This window comes from Haemorhous mexicanus, chromosome 28 (assembly GCF_027477595.1).
Source record: "Haemorhous mexicanus isolate bHaeMex1 chromosome 28, bHaeMex1.pri, whole genome shotgun sequence".
Taxonomy (NCBI): domain Eukaryota; kingdom Metazoa; phylum Chordata; class Aves; order Passeriformes; family Fringillidae; genus Haemorhous; species Haemorhous mexicanus.
In genome coordinates, this window is record NC_082368.1 from 1,320,844 (window position 1) to 1,339,672 (window position 18,829).

The following is an 18,829-nucleotide window of genomic DNA, read 5'->3' on the forward strand; positions in this document are numbered from 1 at the left end:
CTCCTGGCGAGGGGGAAACTGAGACAGGAGGCGGAGGCAGGGGGGATTTTGTGTGTTTAATATATTAATGCCTCTAAGGAGCAGGCAGGACGTGCAGGCAGGTGCAGGCAGCAGCTCTCTGCCCAGCCTGGCACCCAGGGGGGTCCCCATGGCCCCCCTCTCTGCCAGCCTGGCCCCAATGACCCCTCTTCATCCTCACCACGTAGAAAACGTTTAGAAACACAAGTTAAAATCCAAAGGGGGATGAGGGTGAGGGGACAGGGGCCCCCCAGCTCCTATGGCAGCTTGGAGGCACCGCTGGCTCGGGGGGCAGTGCCAGCCCCCCCTGTCCTGCAGGGACACAAAAGGGGACATGGCTCAGGATTGGGGGAACATGGAGCATGCAGTTCCCACCCTCCCAAAAGAGCAGGGATGGTGGTGTTGGGTGGGACCCCGAGGGAACATAGGCAGCAGGATCCCGTGTGGCAGAGCCTGGTGGCACAGGGTGGGGGCCCGAGCAGATGGGGAGTGGCCTGGGTGTGGTCTCTGGTCCCTCCCCTGGCAGAAAGGGACCGTGGTGGTGGGATGGGATTGTGGTGGACTGGGACAGTGGTGGGACACGACGGTGGCAGGAGAGGATGGAGGTGGACTAGGACGGTGGTGGGAGAGGACAGTGACAAGGCAGGATGGTGGGGAAAGTGGTGGGATGACATGGCACGACAGGATGGAGCAGTGACAGACAGGACAGGGCAGTGGGAAGGTGGGATGGGGATGACAGCAGTGGGAGGAGATGATGGCTGTGTGGGATTGTGGTGGGATGGGACTGTTGGGGCAGGATGATGGATGGGATGGTGCTGGGAGGAGATGGCAGTGGGACAGCACAGCGATGACAGAGGACGGTGGTGGGAGGAGATGATGGCTGAGCAGGACAGTGGTGGGCTGAGACGGGTGACAGCAGCGGTGTCCCCACCATCTCAGCACCCCCCGGACCCCACCCCGGACCAGGGTGGTCCTCCCTCCCAACACTCACTTGACATTGAAGACCATCAGAGGCCGCTCCTCCCGCTTCTGCCAGGGGCTCTTGCGGTCGCCCCCCTCGTCGCCCCCGTCGCCCGCCTCGGCCAGCGCCTCCTCCTCGGGGCTGGTCAGGGAGTCTCGGGGGGCTTCGCTGGCGCTGCTGCGCCCGCTGCCCCCCCCTCGCCGTCCCCCGCTGCCCGCTTCCAGCAAGGGGGCGAGCGAGCTATCCTCGGGGGAGGCTGCGGGCAGGGGGGGTCGGGGCCCCCCGTCCTCCTCCCCGCCTCCGGCGGCCCGGGAGAGGCGGGGAGGGGGCGCGGGGCCGGGGCCCCTCTCGCTGCCCTGCAGATCGATGTAAGAGTGCCGAACCTGAGAGGAGCGCCCGTCCAGGGACACGAACCAGGCTCTCGGCGGTGGCGGCCCCGCCAGTTCCAGGAGCTGCTGGCCCGCCAGCGCCTGCAGCTCCCCGTTGAGCTGGGCCACCGCCGACCCGTCCAGCAGCACTGGGATGGCCACCGAGCCGCTCACCGGTTGGGGGGCACGAGCCCCGCCCCAGTTTTCCCCTTCCTCGAAGGGCTGCCCGGAGGGGGGGGGGGGGCGGGGGCACGGCCGTCGCCGCCGTCGAACCGGGGCCCCCGTCGGCTTCGGGGGGACCCTCGGGCTCTCCGGGGGCCAGGCGCATGTAGCGGGCGGGGATGAGGAGGGTGGGCATCACCCCCCGGTAAACATCCTCGGGGCCCCCACCGCGGTCCAGGGGCCCGCAGAGCAGCAGCGGGCCGGAGGGGGCCAGCGAGGGCGGGCGCGGGGGGGGCTCGGGCAGCGGGTGCTCGCTGGGCTGCGGCCCGTAACGGGAGAACGAGGGCGAGGGCGGCCGCGGGGCGAAGGCGGGGGGGCCCCGGGGGTGCTCGTCGGGCGGCTGCAGCCCGTCCACCGAGCGGGCGGCCCGGAGGCCGAAGGCTTCGCCGGAGCGCCCGTAGTCCTCGTGGGCGGGGGGCTGGCGGCGGCGGGGGCCCAGCGTGGCCGCCGGCGGCCGGAGGCCGGCGCGGAGCGGGGCCGGGGCCGGCGGCTGGAAGAAGTCCGGCCGGGCGGGGGTCAGCTCGCGGGTGGAGGGGGGCAGGCTGGGGGTGGGCAGGTCGGTGTCGCCCCCCGAGGATGCGGTCTCCAGGTGGCTGCCCCCGCACAGGAGGTCCAGCTGGGACACCGAGGTGGCCTGGTCCCGGCGCGCCGCGTCCAGCGACCCCGGCAGCGGCAGCTTGCGGTGCTGAGCCCGCGGCTTCAGGCAGCGCCGCCTGCGGGGACACGGGGGCTCGTGGGGGCGGGGGTCCCCCTGCTCCCCCCCTCCCTCACTTGCTGGAAGGACCTAGAGGAGGGGGCTATAGGGCACCCAGGGGTGCTGGGGAGTGGTGTGTCACCCCCCAAATCCAGTTACAGGGCACCCAGGGGTGCTGGGGAGTGGTGTCTCCTCTCCCAAGCCAGCTGTAGGACACCCAGTGGTTCTGGAGATCAGTGTCTGGCTCCCAAATCCAGCTAAAGAGCACCCAGAGGTGCCACAGGCTGGCACCTCCTCCCCATAGCCAACTATAGGGCATTTGGGGGTTCTAAGGGATGGTAACTCCCCCAGAATGGCTACAGGGCACTCAAGGGTGCCAGGAGGGTGGTGCCCCTTCCCCACAGTCAGGTCTAGGGCACTTGGGGGTGCCTTGGGGTGGTGCCCCCCTTCCCAAAGGCAGATATAAGGCACCCAGGGGTACAAGGATGATTCTGCCCTCTCCTATAACCACTTATAGGATGCCAGGAAATGGTCCCCCCCAGCTATGGGGCACCCAGCGGTTACAGGTGGGTGCTGACCCCCATTCCCACATGGAATGTCGGGTTCAGTTCCCCCCCACCCACGGGCAGGATGCTGACCTGCAGTAGTAGATGAGGAGGCAGAGGAGGATGAGGACGAGCAGGGCCAGGGCACCCAGGATGGTGAGGAGGAAGATGGTGTGGTAGGTGGTGATGTCTGTCACACCCGCTGCCATCGCCACCAGCCCTGGGGACAGCAGAGTCAGAGGGGCAGCCCCCCCTGAGAGTACCCTGGGGGGCTGCTCTGGCACAGAGGGGCAAAGGGAACCCCAGGCAGAGCACCGCGGGGGGCTGCAATGTCCCCCCAGCACAGACAGCCCTGGGGACAATGGGACTGGGGGGAGCCCCCACCCCACCAGGAGCAGTCCTGGGACACGGGGGTCAGAGGGGAAGCACCCCAAAGTGCTGCCACCCTCTCCCCAACCAGCCTGTCCCAAGAGCCAAGGGGCACAGGCTGGGAGGGCGCTCACAGGTGTCACCTTACCCGTGCTGGGGGAGGGCAGAGCTGCTGCCCAGTATCCCAGCTGGGAGGAGACAAAGGTCCAGTACAGCTGCTGGCCTTCCTTCCGGATCAGCCCCGTCCCATTCCGGACCCACAGCCCTGCGGGGACACACCGGGCTGAGATCCCTCACATCATCACCCCCCACCCCCCCAACAGGAGCTGTGTCCCCCCTCTGCCACCCCCAACAGGAGCTGTGTCCCCCTCTGCCACCCCCAGCCCGAGCTGTGTCCCCTCTGCGACCCTCAACAGGAACTGTGTCCCCTCTGCCACCCCCAGCCAGCACTCACCGCTCTTAGGATCAAACCTCCAGGCTGGCACACTGGTGGCCACCACTGCCGCGGCGTCGGAGGCCAGAGGGACGGACAGATGGACGGGGCCGGCCAGCGGCACCTCGGTCCCGTTGCCGGTGAACAGGTGGACGCTGACAGCCGCCACCGGCGCCAGCTCCAGCCACGTGCCATTGGCTGCGGGGACAAGGACGGGGACATCCCTAAGGGGGCTACATAGGGTGCGCCCCCCACCCCCCAATGCCCGGTGTCCCCCGTACCGCTGCCGTCCTGCTCGGCCCCGAGGAAGGCGGGGAAGGCGCGGGCCGGGCCGGGGCCGGAGGCGGCGGTCAGGGACGCGGCCAGCTGGCTGTAGGTGGAGCTGCGGGGCAGGCGGGCTGCCCGCCGGGGGAACTGCGCCCACGGCTGCCCACGGCCACCTGCGGGGACACGGCGGGTGGCAGCACCCGGGGGGGACGGCGGTGTCGCCCACCGCTATCCCCATGGTTCGGCCGGGGGGCACAGGGCGGGGGGCGGCACGTGTGAGGGCGGCGGTGTCACCCAGGGCCACCCCCGTGTCTCACCTGGGGATCCCAGGAGGATCTGGACCAGGTCCTCGTAGAGGATGAGCGTGGCCGGGCGCTCCGGGAGCAGGTAGAGGCTGATGGAGGCGTAGACTGCAAAGGGAAAAGGGGGTGATGGGGGACCCCAAAATACCCACACCTGAAACCCAAAAATAAACACACACTCCTCCCAGGGTTGGGGGGGGACTGATGGGGAGAGGGGGGAGATGGGGTCTGAGGAGGGGGTGGGGAAGGGGGACACAGCAAGGTGTGAGGTGCATTTGGGGACAGGGACAGGAGGAATGGGGGGGGCAGACAGTGGGCAGGGTGGGGGCACCCCCTCCACAACCCCATCCACGCACCCTCCATCCCTGTCCCTGTATTGCTTCATCCCAGTACCCCCCATTCCCCCATCCCCCATCCCCACTCTGTACCCCACAATTCCTGTACCCCCATTCCCACCTCCCCAGCTGGGTGCTCCCACGTATGCCACCCCCCCAGGGTGACCCCTCCCACTGATGCCACCCCCAGTCCCCCCTGCCCTGGGGAAAAGGGCTGGAGTGCATCCCAGGGGGCACCCCCACCTTCCCCTGGGATGGGATGGGATGGGATGGGATGGGATGGGATGGGATGGGATGGGATGGGATGGGGGGACCTGGGGAACACCAGGATATGGTTGTCCCCTCCCAAAGGGGCCTGACCCCTCCCAAACACCCTTCTATAAGGGATCCCTACACTGAAACCTATTAGGGGTCCCCTGTAAAGAAGGAACTGACGTCCCAGGAAGGGACTAAGGACCCCACACCAGGGCTCAGAGCCCCCCAGTTGGGAATTCAGGACCCCCAATCAGACCCAGAACCCTCAGGAAGGCATTTGGGATCCCCCATCATGGCTAAATCCCTTTAGGAAAGGATTGTGCCCCCCAGTCAAACTCAGAGACCTCAGTAAGGGATTGGGGACCCCCAGCCAGAGCTGCCAGGAAGGCGCTGGGGTCCCGGTGACTCACGTGGCAGTTTGGTGACGCGCCAGGGGACAGAGGCGGTGACGTATCCGCGGCGGGTGGCGGTGACGAGCAGCCAGGAGCCGAGGCGGTAGGGCACGGGCAGCACCGCGGAGCCCGCGTGGTCTGTGCTGCCCGCGGCCAGCGCGCTGCGGGCGCCGAACACGTCCAGGGCCGCCTGCGGCAGCGGAGCCAGCGTGCCGCTCTCCAACACCTGCACCCGCAGCAGCACCTCTGCGGGGACACGGCGGGGACACGGCGAGGGCACAGGGGACAGGGTGGGGGGGAGTCTCAGCCACTAACCCAGCGGGCATGGCCACCATCCCAGCAGGATGGGACACAACCCGGGGTCACAGACACTGTCCCAGTGGTTCACAGCCACCATCCCAGGGGATCACAGCCACCATCCCAGAGGGCTCATGGCCACCATCCCAGGGGTGTCATGGTCACCATCACAGCCACCATTCTGATGGATGATGGTCACCACCCCAGCAGGTGGTGGGACCTGTCCCAATGGATTACAGTCACCATCCAGGCAGGATGGTGGGAGCCCCCCTGACAGGTCACAGGTGCCATCCCAGAAAGCCATGGGCACCATCCTGGTGGGTCATGGCCACAATCCTAGCAGGTGGTGGGACCCATCCCAGTGCCCACCATGCCCAGCAGGTCACAGCCACCACCCAGGTGGGTCACAGCCACCACCCTGGCAGGTCACAGGTGCTCCCCAGTAGGCAGCAGGCACCATCCTGAGGGGGCGTGAGCATCATTGCTGTGCCCACCCTGTGCCTCCCTGAGGGGGCTCCTGGCCCCAGGGCGCCGTGTCCACCTGGGTGGGTGCACCCATCACGTCACTCTCACCCCCCCCACCAAAGGCCACCCCCAGGTGCCACTCACACCTGTCCCAAGGCCAGAGGGTCTCGAACCCAGCAGGCCCCACCAGCAGCAGGGGGAGGGATCCCCTCGGCAAGTCCCCACTGCCATGCCCGGCTGGAGGGAGGGGAGGACCCTAAGCCCCCGTGTGCCCCCGGCCCCCTCGAGCCGGCGACATCCTGCGCATGATCCGCAGCCCTTGGCAGCGGTCCCGGCTCCGGCTCCGTCACCCAGGCAACGACCTCCTTCATCCCGCGCCCCGGGGCTGCCGCCGGGCCCCCCGCAGCCCCGGCCCCCCCGGAACCCCCCACTCCACCGGGCACCACCCACCCCCGACCTCCCCCGGCCCAGATGCGGCCCAGATGTGGCAATGGGCGAGGGGGGGAGATTCGCAGCAGCTGCTCCAGCGATGCTCAGGGGCGGGGTGGGCGGGCTCAGGAATGGAGGGGCTGGGGGAGTCCCCCCGCATGGCGGGGACAGCCGGCACCCGCCAGCAGGAATGTCCGCGCGGCCACACGCCGACCACCCGCAGCTGCCGGGGGACAGCTGGCATGCGCGGCTACCCCAGTGTCCGCCGGGGAAGGGGGCCATGGTGCCACTCCCAGCGCAGGGACACAGGCACAGGCATGGCCTGGTCCCCACTCTCTGTCCCTCCGCCACCACCAAAGGGTCCCCAGAGGGTCATGCGGCCACCCCGAGGCGCACCGGCCCCTCGCTGGCTCCCCAGAGCCTCCCAGTCTGACCCCGGTGTCCCGTGAGCAGGGCGGGGGGTGCCAGGCCCTCGGGGGGCACTGAGGAGCCTTGTCATGTCTGTCACCCCGCGGGGACGGGGATGGGCAGGGGTGACGCCACCGGAGAGCTGAGACAGCACAGACAGGACGGGTCAGGGACCCCCCCCTCAGCCATCAGCCCCCCTGTCACCCCCAGGCACGCCTCACCCTGGCACAGGGGTTCTGCCAGGAGGGCTTGGGTTGCAGGAGGGGGTCACAGAAAACCGCGGGGACCCCGAGGTCCACCCTGCCTGCCGGATGCACCCCCCACCATCCTGCCCCCCTGGCTGCTGCTCAGGACCCCCTGCCCACCCACCCTCCTGCATCCCCTGACCTGGGACCTCCACCCACCATCAGACACCCTCAAGCTCTGATCAGGACCCCCATCCACCCTCCTGCACCCCAAGCTCTGTCCGCGATCCCCACCCAAGTCCTTCACCCCCTGGTTTGTGACGCCCACCCACCACCGCGGCCCCCTGGCGCTGCCCGGGATCCCTCCCCATCCTGTAGCGTAAGGTCCGGCACCATCCCCAACCTCTCGTCCCCCCAAGCTCTGTCCGTGACCCCCCTCAACCAGCTGCACCCCCTGGCACTGCCCAGGCCCCCCACCCATCACCCTCTTCCCGCCGGTGGCCAGAACCGCCCCGAGACGGGGAGACAGACGGACAGACGGGGGTGCCGCCGGACAGACAGAGCCGGGGATGGACGGCGGATGGACAAGGGGGATGGACAGGGGGCGCGGGCGCGGGGGGGGGGGGGGGGGGGGGGGCAGGGATGGGGGTGTCGGAGCCGGGGGGGCCGGGAGGGAATGGGGGTGTCGGGATGGGGATGCGGGGCAGGGGGCGGGCGGGGCTGGGCTTTGGGGTGCGGGGAGTGTCGGGGCGGGGGGCGGGAGGGGGCCGGTGCTGCTGAGGGGGTGAGGAAGCCAAGGGACGCCGGGGGGTTGTCGGGGCGGGGGTCATGCGGGGATGGGGGGCCGGTGCCGGGATCGATCGGGGGTGGTGCGCGGGGGGGCGATAGGCTTCAAAGGATGCCGGGGGGATGTGGGCGCGGGGCTCGGGCGGGGAGAACGCGGGGGTGTTGCCGGCGGCGCCCACCGCCCCGCACACAAAGGCCGCTCTCACCGTGCGCTCCCGGCTCCGCCGCGCCCCGCGCCCGCCGCCCGCCCGCGCCCGCCAGCAGCAGCAGCACCGGCAGCGGCGGCAGGAGGCGGCGGGGCCGCATGGTGGCTCCGCGCCGTTACCCCGCCATGCCCGGCCCGCCCGGCCCGTCCGCCCGCCCGCCGCGGGGACCGGGCTCCACCTGCCGGAGCCGCCGGGCACGGCCGCCCAGTGCCCACCCCCGGAGCGGCACCGCCCCGGCACCGGGACCACCCCCGGCACCGCCCCGAGACCCCCCAGACCAACCCCTGGCACCGCCCCAGACCTCCGGCACCGCCTCCTGCAGTGCCCCGAGAGACGCCGGCACCCCTCCCCGGGACCGCTTCGGTACCTGAACCCGGACTCGATACCGTCACCGGCATCCCGGGACTGACCCTGGTGTCGGCAGCGGCATCTCAGGACCCACCCCCGACATCGGCACCCACCCCCGGATCCACCTCTGACTTTGCCTCGAACCCCGGCACAGACCCCGGTACCGATCCTGACCCACTGTACCCATCTCCGGTACGGCCCCGAGACGAGGACCGGGACTCGGCACTGCAGGACTTTCTCCGGTACTGGCACCGGCCGCCTTGTACTGCCCCCGGTACCGCACAGGCCTCCCGGGACCCATTCCCGGCTCCACTCCGAGACTCGAGACAGGGCCAAGGTACGGCACCAGAATCCCGGAACTGGCCCTGTACCGGCACCAGCATCCCAGGACCCGCTCACGGTACTTCCGTGAGCCTCAGCGTCGAGCCCCGGTACCGCCGCGGCATCTCGGGACTGGCCCTTGGCACTGCCCCGATCCCCTGGTCCCACGCCGGTACCGTGACCCACCCGCGGTACCAGCACTGGCCCCGGTACGGATCCCCAGCAGTGCAGCAGCCCCCGGGACTGAGCCCGGCACCAACCTCCCCACTGCCCTCCCGAGGCACCCCGCAAGGACACACGGGGGTCCCCAAAATCCTCCCTGCCCCTTGCTGTGCCCTGTCCCCCGGCAGAGCCCCGGTGCAGCTCCGGGAGGACACAACCACACCCCGAGGGCAGCACCCGAGGGCAGGGCAGGGATTTATTGTCCGGGGGGAGCAGAGCGGGGCCGGGGTCTCACGGGCACGCCGGGGGCCGGGGAAGGCGAGCGGGATGGGGTGGGGCACGGGGGGACCCTGCTAGTCCTGGGCACTGCCCGGCTCCTGGGCCTGGCCCGGCTCCTGGGTGTCCCCCTCAGCAGGCGGCCGCGTCCTCTTGAAGAAACCCATCTGGAAGGGGACACAGTGACAGTCGGGCCCCGGGGGACCCCACGGCAGCAGCCCCAGGGATCCCACACGATCAGCCCCCCGGAGATCCCTGTGGCACCACCGCGGGGACCCCATGGCATCGCTCCTGAGGGACCCCCTGCCTCTGGGGACCACAGTGTCACCTGTGCTGCTGTCCCCCGTCCTGTCCCACAGCCCCCATCCCCAGCACTGTGTCCCGTGTTTTGTGATCCCTCTGGTGCCAGTGAGGCTCCACCACCATGGTGGATGTCACCAGTGTCACCAGTGTCCCCTTGCACCCACTCACCTTCCACATGACGAGGATAAGGAGGGTGAGGAGCAGGAGCCCGGCCAGGACCCCCAGCACCACCCACCACACTGGCACAGCCCCCTCGCCCCCAGGGCTGGTGCGCACCACGCAGGTTTCAGTCTGCAGAGGGACAGGGGGGTGACACCGCTGCCACCACGGCCTGTCCCCGTGTCCCCACACCCACGCCAGCCCTACCTCAGCCTTGCCGCTGGGCAGGACCCGGGGCTGGACGCGGTAGGGCATGGCCGAGGTGTTGAACCACGCCTGTGACTGGATGCGGAACTGTGTCAGGAGGTGCTCCCGCTAGGGACAGAAGGGGGACACGCGGGGGACACACGGGGACACATGAGAACCTGGCATCACGGGTGCTGGCAGCTAACAGGGCACCCATGACCCCACACATAGTATCTCCAGGATGCTCTCTGGGGACCACAGTGCAGGAGGGGACATTGCAGGGATGCCCTGAGGCCACGATGCCACCCCGTCCCCTCTGTCCCCAGGAGGGGATAGTACCTGCTGCAGGGTGTCCATCCAGAGCAGGGCATGGATGCTGACCAGTGCCCGCTGGTCCTTGCCCAGGCTGGGCACGTGGCAGGTGATGTCCACGCACGTGGCATTGTCACAGTCCTGAGGGTGGCGTCCAACACGGTGGGTGTTGGGGGGCCCCCACCCCAGGGGACACTCCCAGCCCTGTGCCCACCATGGGTCACCCAAGGGATGTGGTCCCACCCTGGCAGCCCCAGCCCTGCCTCCATCCCCAGGGTCCCCCGCTCACCACACGGGCGAGGTCCCCCAGCCCCACTCCCGGGGGCGGCTCCGCCTCCCGGCGCTCCCGCTGGTGGGTGCCGTTCCCGGGCGCTGCGGCCGTCGGACCGGAGATCTCCAGCTGAAAGGAGACACAGAAGTGACACCCACCCCCCTGACATGTCCCAGAACCCGCCGGCGGGCACAGTCCCGCAGCCCCTACCTGGGCGGGGTTGAGGGCAGGGTGGTGGGAGCAGTTCATGCCCCCCTCGGTGCTCAGCTCCAGCAGGTAGAGCAGGACGTGGTCGCCCAGCAGGTGGGGCACGGTGAGGCTTAGGGTGACCCCGCTGACGGTGCCGGGACCTTTGTTGTGGAGCTGCGGGAGGACGGTGGGTGATGCCCAGCACAGGAAATGACGCCGGGGAGGGGACAGAGGGGACATCCCTGAACACCCGCGGGCATCACCTCATAGACGTGCTCCACCCTGATGCCGTGGTCCTCGAGCCGCCGGCTGCCCTCCACCCCGTGCCAGCTCGTGGGCAGCACCACGGTGGCAGGCAGGGAGTTGCTGGTGGGAGAGGGGGGGTCAGTGTCCCCCTTCGTCCCCCCATTATCCCCGTGTCCCCCAGACCCTCACCCTCGCAGCTCCATCTCTGCCTCTGCCTCCACGGGCACTGTCACTGTCACCCATGCCTTGCTGGGGCTGGGGCTGGGGCTGTTCTTGCTGTGGGGACACAGCGGGATGAGACACGGACACTGAGTTTGGGGACATGCTGAGAACACCGAGTCCGAGGTGCCGGTGTCCCAGCAGTGGGTGGGGGGACAGGGGGACAGCAGGGTGTCACCTCCTCAGCTGGAGGTGGAAGGTGATGGCATCCCCCATGTCCTCCAGCCCGGACACGCTCAGCTCCATGTCCACGGTGATCTGGGGAGAGCAGAGAAGAGAGGCAGGTGGGTGACCAGCCCCAGTGGGTGACAGGCACAGCAGGGACCCCCCTCTCCCCTTACCCGGGCTCCTGCTTTCATGGGATTGCCCAACTCGCAGAGCACCACGTGCGTCCCATTCTCCTTCTTGGGGTTGCAGCTCAGCTTCTCCTGCCCCTGCGTGGTGGGGACATGGGGTGGGGACATGTCATGAACCCCACCAGGAACCAACCACACTGGGGACCTGCGTGAGCTGAGGGCAGGGCTTGAGCCCCGCACCCCGGACACCCCTGCACACCCATCACCAGTGGGGTCCCTGTGAAGGGTGACAGCCACCAAGGGCAGGACAGGAACCCCCGGCCCAGGATCCCTGGGCAGCCACCCCACCAGGCAGCCCCGTGGAGGATGAAGGACACAGTGTGAGCCCCCTGGTTTGGGTCACCTCTCTGTACCCAGCACTGTCCCCATTCCCAACCCCAAGATGTCCCCTCTGTTCCCTCTGCCATCTCCAGTCTCTCCCCAGGATATCCCCCTGCTGTCTCTACTCCTCCTTGGCGTGTCTCAGGGTATGTCCCCAGTCGTTCCCCTGGATGTCCCCTCTGCTGTCCCCATTCTTCCCTCTCAGAGATGTCACCTCCCTCCCCTCCATCCAGGGTCTCCCTGGAATGTCCCCTCTCTGCTCTGCACTGTCCCAAATCTCCCCTCTGCGATGTCCCCTCTGGCCCCTCCACCAGCTGGGCACCCCCTGACACCCATCCCCACTGGGTAACCCCATGGAAGGTGACAGCACCAAGGACAGGGTTTGAGTCCCCCACCCTGGGCACCCACTGACACCCATCCCCGCCGAGCACCCCCAAGAGGCAGGTGATGGCCAGCAAGGGCAGGACGTGCCCCCCCCCCGCCCTGGTCACCGCTGTCCCCCCGGTCACACCCACCGGGATGGTGCTGCGGGCAGCCTGGTAGTGCGTGCCCGGGGGCAGCTGCACCCTCAGCTCGGCCTCGAAGGCGCCTTCGCCCGCGTTGGTGGCGTTGGCACGCAGGGACAGCACGGCCTCCGCCCCGATCAGCAGGCGCTGGCTGGGGCTGGGGGACACGGGGACACGGGGACAGAGCTCAGCATCCCACGGGGACACCGGGCACTCCCTCAGCCCCCCTGGTGCTCACGTGTCGGCGGCCAGGCACAGGTCGGGCACGCAGAGATTGTCATCGCCACAGTCCTCCAGGATGATGTGGGTCTAGCAGGGGGACAGGGAGGGGAGAGGGAGGGGAGAGGGGGACCCCCCCATCCAGGTTGAGGTGGGGGAGGGGGAGTCATTGGGGACAGCAGGGGGCACGGGGGACATCCCGGGGGGGACTGGGCTGGTGGAGGGGCCAGAGGGGACACCGCAGAGGGGAGATTTGGGACAGTGCAGAGCAGAGAGGGGACATTCCAGGGAGACCCTGGATGGAGGGGAGGGAGGTGACATCTCTGAGAGGGAAGAATGGGGACAGCAGAGGGTACATCCAGGGGGACGACTGGGGACATACCCTGAGACACGCCAAGGAGGGAGTAAGGACAGCAGGGGGAGACCCTGGGGAGGGACTGGAGATGGCAGAGGGAACAGAGGGGACATCTCAGGGCTGGGAATGGAGACAGTGCTGGGTACAGAGGGGACATCCAGGGGAGGGATTGGGGACTGCAGGGTGAGCACAGAGGGCAGAACAGGACGGGCATGCCAGGGAGTGCAGGGACAGTGTGGGGCACGTTCCAGAGAAAATAAGGGACAGTGGCGGGGGTAGGAGCCACATCCCAGTGGAAACTGGGGAGAGTGGGAGGGGGACAGGGGCAACGTCCCAGGGGGGTGCTGGGGACACTGGCACAAGCTGGGGACCCCATAGCTGAGCTCATCCAGGCTGGGGGTACCCACATGTGCCCTGGTGGGGATGAGCCCACCCCGTGTCACCACGGTGACGTCCCCCCACAGCCACGTCCCCCCTACCTGTGCCTGCACCAGGGTGTCCCCGTAGAGCACCAACCCCGGCGCCTCTCTGGGCAGCGTCAGGGCCACGCTCAGGGCCACCGGGCTCAGCTTGTCCTTGAACTCCGCCTTGTCCTGGGGACACCCATGGGCACAGCACTCTGGAGGGCATCCCGTGCCCACCCCACGGCCCCCAGCCACCACCGTCCCCATCCTTGTTAGCCACCCTCCTGAGACAGGGAGGCACTGTTATCCCCAATCCCTGTCCCCAACCCTGTCCCCATCCTGGCTGGCGATGCCACACCCCCATTCCTGTCCCCTCCATGGTTTGTCCCCGCCCTCTGCCGCGCTGTTCCTGTGCCCGTACCCGCAGGTACGCGGTGAGGTTTCTGCACACAGGGAGTGCCCCTGGTGCCACCACCAGCACCTCCTGCCAGGACGACTGGTGTCCCCGCAGCAGAAGGACCCTCCGCGATGGCCGGGGCTTCAGCCGGTCCAGCTGCAGCTCAGCCTCCAGCTCTGGTGGGGAACGGGAGGTGGCACTGGTGACACCCGCGGTGACACCCCAGCAGTGGCCCTGTGCCAGGGTGCCCCTCGGGTGACACTGGCACTCACGAATGCTCTGAGGGATGTGCTGGCCCGTCACGCTGACACAGAACTCCACGTGGAAGCTGCGGGGGGACATCACCAACAGGTGCTCAGAGACCTGTCCTGTGCCCACGGTGGTGTCCCCATAGTGTCCCCACGGCAGTGTTCCAGCCGTAGTGTCCCCATGGCAGTGGCCCCTCACCGGCTGACATGGACTCCAGAGTTGGGCAGGAAATAGTTCAGGATCTCAGGGTTCAGCCCGTCGGGGACACTCAACTGGGTCCGGGCCACCACCACGGGTAGTCCCCTGGGGCACGGAGACATTGCTGAGGTGCCAGGGGACCCAAGAGGGAGCCCCGGGGCCCTGAGATGCAGGGACGGGCACTCACTGGTACACGGCCACCTTGGCCGCCCCGTAAGCCCCCACGAGCAGATCTGCAGGGACAAGCAAAGGGTCAGTGCCGGGGTGGTGACACCGGGGTGGCACGGCGGTGTCGTGCCAGGGCTGTACCCGCGTAGCCGTTGCCGTCCAGGTCGGTGGCACCACGCAGCGCGAAGCCGAAGGCGGCGGGGCCGGGGAAGGGGCTGTCGAGGCGCTGGGTGGGCACCGGCGCCAGCCCCTCGCTCTGCCCGCGGAAGATGAAGACCTGCCCGCTGCCACTGTCACCCCCCTGCGGGGCGCCCACGGCCACGTCTGGGGACAGAAGGGACGTGAACACCTACCCGCGCTCTCCTGCCTCAGTTTCCCCAAGGCGCGGCACCGGGGGCTGGCACAGTCCCCTCCCCGCCCCGCCGCGCTGGTACCGCCGAAGCCGTCCTTGTCCAGGTCCCCGAGGCTGGCGATGGCGGCGGCGAAGCGGCCGTAGGGGTGGGTGCCCGTCAGGGTCTGGGGGGGCCCGGCGAGGCGCTGCTGCCCCCGGCCCAGGTAGAGGTAGAGGCGGCCCAGCTCGCTGCGCTGCCCGTCCGAGCGCCGGGCCATGTACAGGGGCGCACCCACCAGCAGATCGTCCCTCCTGTGGCCGGCGCGGGGTCGGGGTCAGGGTCCGCGGGTTTGGGGACTGGGGGCACCCAGATGTGTGCCAGGCACGGGGCAGCACCCCTGGGTGTCGCCATGGAGGAGGGAGGGACGACTGTCCCTGCTCTCACCCGTCCCCATCGACATCGGCCACTGCCACCGTGTGCCCGAAGTACGAAGCCACCTGGAAAGGGTGAGGGTGGCACCGGGGGGTGCCAGGGGCACAGTGGGCGGGGGGAGCTGGGGCTGGGGTGCTGAGGAGCAACGGGAGCCCTGGGGGTGTCACAGGGCAGCAGTACCTGCTCGCTGGCGATGCCCCGCAGCCAGCGCAGGGTGTTCCCCGCAGTGAAGATCTCCACCTGCCCAGGGCAGTGTCAGACACCAGGCCCAGCCCGGGGTGACACATGGTGGTGTCCCCTGGTGTCCCCTCGGCCAGGCAGCGGCACCAGGCACTCCGCAGCACTCACCTCACCCCTCGTGTTGCTCTTGTTGGGGACCCCCACCACATACTCTGTGAGGGATGAGAGCCCTGAGTGCTCCACTGGGACATTGAGGGGGGCACGGGGATACCCCCAGCACTGGGGTGGGCACAGGGATACCCCTGGTGTGACATAGGGCCATGAGGGCACAGAGATGGACGGGACCCCTATTCTGGCACAGCCTGTCCAGCCCCCTCGGGAAGGGAAGCAAGGTCACTCTGGAGCCCCGGGGTGCCCTCGGCCCATCAACCCCTGTTCCCTGCACCCTTCAGCCCTACCTTTGGTTTTGGGATTGCCATCAAACTCGCCCACAGCCACCGAGTATCCTGCAGGGAGACGAGCACTGGTGACCCCGGGTATCCCAGCAGGAACTGGCAGTGGGGCAGGGTGCCCGCGCCCGCTGCTCACCCCGGTACCCGTCCTCGTAGTCCCCAAACACCGGCTCCGTGGGGCGCCCGGGGCTCCCCGGCCACAGCAGGGACGTGCCGAGGAAGCGCCTGAAGATCTTGTCCAGCTCCACCGAGTACACGAGCCCTGGGGCACACCGCGGCGGGGAGCACCAGCACCGTTAGGACACCCGCTGCCACACGCCCTAGGCTGCCAGTGCCACTGCGGGTGACACTTACGGGGTACCCATCCGGGGTGCCCTCCCCCCGCCGTGCCCACCGCGGGAGCACCAGCCGGGGTGGCAACGCCGTCAGGAAGGACTCACCTGTGAAGTAGTACCCACCGGGGGCACCCAGCACCAGCGTCCCATCCTGCGGGCAGAGCTGGCTCAGAACCACCCCGAGCAGCCTGGCATCCCCCCAAAGCATCCTCACCCAAGTATCCCCCACCCCGGTAGTTCCCATCCTGGCACATTCCAGCCCATCCTGGCACGCCCCCCCCTCCTCGGACCTCTCCTCCCGGAATTCCCACTGCAGCAACCCCCGGCTCAGCATCCCTCCCCCAACATCCCCCGCCGTGACACCCAAGTACCATCCTGGCCACACCCTCTGCATCTCTGTCAGCCCCTCTGGGCATCCCGGGGGGCACCCCGGTGGCGCCGCCCCACGATGCCCCCGAGATACCCGAGTCCCTCGAGTCCCCCAAGCCCCTCAATCCCCTCTCACCGGGGTGACAGCCGCGCTGAAGCCGATCTCGCAGTAGCGCTTGTCGTGCGCTGCGGGCACAGGGCAGGGTCAGACGGACGCGGGGCTGGATCCCCCCCGCTCCCCGCTCCCCGCTCGCCCCTCACCGTAGTTCGTCTGGCGGTAGGTGCTGGCCATGGTCCGGTCGCGGCAGGGCGAGTACCACACCGAGCGCCGCTGCCCCGGGCTCCGCACGAAGCAGGTGCCCGTCGGGGTGCGGAACGCCTCGTGCTGCCCCTCCAAAGCGTTCCAGTGCTGCAGCGGGGCGCAGACCTGGGCACGGCGACGGGACAGGCTGGGCGCCCACCCCACCAACACCCAAGGCTGCTCACATCCCCCCCAGATGCACCCACCACCAGTCTGCCGTCCCAGCTGGTGACGGACGCTCCCAGCCACTGGTGCGACTTGTAGGTGCGGAGCTCCAAGGTGCCCTGGCTCTCGCTCTCGTTCCCTGGGAGAGCGGGAGAGGGGGAATGTGCGGAGCTGGCATCCCCTGCGCCCGCTCCCCGCCCCACGGCGGCCACGCACCCGCAGTGTCGATGGGCAGGGGTTGACAGGAGGTCTCGTCGGGGGGCCAGGAGCAGAGGAAGACGGCGCCGGGCTGAACCACGCCGGGCTGGGAGGTGTTGGCACGGGGGGCCCCCACCGCCACGCTGGGCCTGGGGGGCAGGGTGGGTGTCAGGGTCGGCGGGCGTGTGCCGTGCCCAACCCCGACCCCCCGGTGTCTCCCTACCTTCCCTCGCTCATATGGAAATCCAGGGCGAAACCAAAGTAGCTGCCGGGGGGTCCCTCGTAGATGGTTGGGGGCTCCTGGAGAAGCCCCTGCGTGGGGGGCAGGCGCAGCCCCCCGAGAAGCAGCAACACCCGCAGCAGCCCCATCGTCACCCCAAAATGTGGCCACAGCCGCCGTCCCGGGGTGTCCCTGTCTTATCTCGGGGGACGCAGCTGGAGCCGGGCCCAGCAGGAATGGGGAACACAGGAAGGGCCCCCCCGGACGCGTATCCGCTCCTGCAGGGAGCCGGAGAGGTGCGGGGAGACGCACGTGGCCGGAGCAGGGCGGGGGATAGCAGGTGGCAGTGCTACAGGGAGACACGGTGACAGGGCGGGGGACACGGCCACAGCAGCCTGAGCCTATCGCCCGCGGGGCCGCGCCCAGCCCGCCGCGGGGTGCCAGTCTCGGGGCGGCTATTTCGGGGTGTGCATCTCGGGATGGATATTTCGGGGTGCAGGCAGTCCCTGCCAGCGGAAATGCGGCAAGGGGGGAGGACCGCAGGGCCCAGGGCCCCTCCATCGCCCTCGATATCCCCTCCGCAGCCGGATGGAGCTGACAGCACCGAGCCCGCCCGCACTGGGCATCTACCCCCCCACAGTGTCCCCTTCCCCAGGGCAGGGACGCCCCAAACCCTGCCAGGGCAGAGGCAGCAGCAGCGCCGTGCAGGGCAATGGCTCTGACAAGGGACCGGGGACAAGGTGGGCACAGCCCACGGCCAAGTGAACAAGGCGTGTCCTTGTCCCTGTCCCCTGTGCCCGCAGCCAGGCCTGAGGCAGCCACGGGGCTCAGCCCTGCCCGGACAGCGGCGTCAGCTCTGAACCCACCTGCAGAATTAATTTAAACTCTTTTTAATTAAGGACAGTCAGACTGCCCGAGATCTCCGGGGGCTCCTTGTGCCAACCCAGCACCCGGGGCCGGGAGAGGCCCCGGAGCAGCTCCCTGGGAGCCAGCCCGTGTGAAACAGGGCTTTTCTCCTCGTCTCTGAAGCTGCAGGTGGGAAGCAGGCCAGGACAGGGACTCGGGGGGTTTTGGGGGGCACAGGGGGGTCCCTGCAGGGCACCTTGGCCCCTGACGGGGGACACAGTCCCCGGAGCGGGGTCTGCTCCAGCGCTGCGGAGCAGCTGCGGCTGGAAGAGAGCGGGATTTGCCCAAAGCCGCGGCACAGCTCCGAGGGGTGGGAAGGCTTTAACTGAGCCGAAGCAGCTTCGCGCCCCGGGAGAGGAGGACACCGGACTCAGGGGCAGCTGCTCCTCCTTGGGGGGTCTCGTCTCCAGCTTTCCGCAGCATTTGAACCCAGCTGGAGCCCACACCAGATCCCCTGAGGGCAATTATAATCCTTTCTGTCCAATTGCTTCATTTCCTGTTTCTTTCAGCACCGCTGTACCATCCCTCATCAGCCACCTCCTCCCAGGGCCAACGCCAGGCAACGGCAGGTGGCACCTTGGACCCCGAGCCTGTTGGCATGCAGAGGGGTAGATTTTTTCCTTTAAACAAACCAGGGCTTTGGTTAGGAAAAGAGGTTGGTGCTCTGCACAGCTGCTCGCCACCACCACACAGCATCACATCTCTTTTTCCACAAATCATTGGTTTATTAGAAAGGTTTTTTTCCCTCATTTTACAGCATATATATATATTTATATATATATATCTTATGTGACAAAGTTAAATACAGTCTGTTTATGCTTGTAAGTAATGACAGGT

The 18,829-nt window shown here is 68.5% G+C and overlaps 2 protein-coding genes across 2 annotated transcripts; both read right to left on the reverse strand.

Moving 5' to 3' along the window:
• Nucleotides 1-36: 36 nt before the first annotated feature.
• On the reverse strand, nt 37-8,072 carry FAM171A2 (family with sequence similarity 171 member A2). Its single transcript, XM_059869267.1, is given in 10 exon segments — nt 37-330; nt 1,010-1,585; nt 1,587-2,282; nt 2,902-3,028; nt 3,326-3,442; nt 3,632-3,808; nt 3,892-4,050; nt 4,195-4,287; nt 5,180-5,407; nt 7,938-8,072. Coding segments are annotated over 10 exon segments (2,328 nt in total). The 5' UTR covers nt 8,038-8,072; the 3' UTR covers nt 37-275.
• Nucleotides 8,073-8,767: 695 nt separating this feature from the next.
• Nucleotides 8,768-17,235, reverse strand: ITGA2B (integrin subunit alpha 2b). The gene is made up of 30 exons (XM_059869266.1): nt 17,090-17,235; nt 16,885-17,015; nt 16,710-16,807; nt 16,464-16,629; nt 16,339-16,388; nt 15,939-15,984; nt 15,635-15,760; nt 15,505-15,552; nt 15,215-15,258; nt 15,047-15,106; nt 14,879-14,931; nt 14,537-14,745; nt 14,244-14,426; nt 14,122-14,167; nt 13,935-14,039; nt 13,760-13,815; nt 13,512-13,663; nt 13,166-13,279; nt 12,351-12,421; nt 12,122-12,269; nt 11,271-11,363; nt 11,108-11,187; nt 10,900-10,986; nt 10,728-10,830; nt 10,486-10,638; nt 10,294-10,404; nt 10,032-10,145; nt 9,714-9,821; nt 9,516-9,638; nt 8,768-9,211 (listed from the first exon to the last, which is right to left on the reverse strand). The coding sequence occupies exons 1-30, from the start codon at nt 17,233-17,235 to the stop codon at nt 9,122-9,124; spliced, it is 3,114 nt and encodes a 1,037-aa protein (XP_059725249.1). The 3' UTR covers nt 8,768-9,121.
• Between the last annotated feature and the right edge of the window lie 1,594 nt (nt 17,236-18,829).

What these genes read in the sequence shown, in the direction of transcription:
- ITGA2B (XM_059869266.1), bottom strand. Translation starts at nt 17,235, where the DNA reads ATGGGGCTGCTGCGGGTGTTGCTGCTTCTCGGGGGGCTGCGCCTGCCC. An exon ending in ACACCCTGGTGCAGGCACAG is followed by an intron (nt 12,422 to 13,165) that starts GTAGGGGGGACG and finishes TCCCCCTGCTAG; the next exon opens with ACCCACATCATCCTGGAGGA. An exon ending in TTATCCTCGTCATGTGGAAG is followed by an intron (nt 9,212 to 9,515) that starts GTGAGTGGGTGC and finishes GTCCCCTTCCAG; the next exon opens with ATGGGTTTCTTCAAGAGGAC.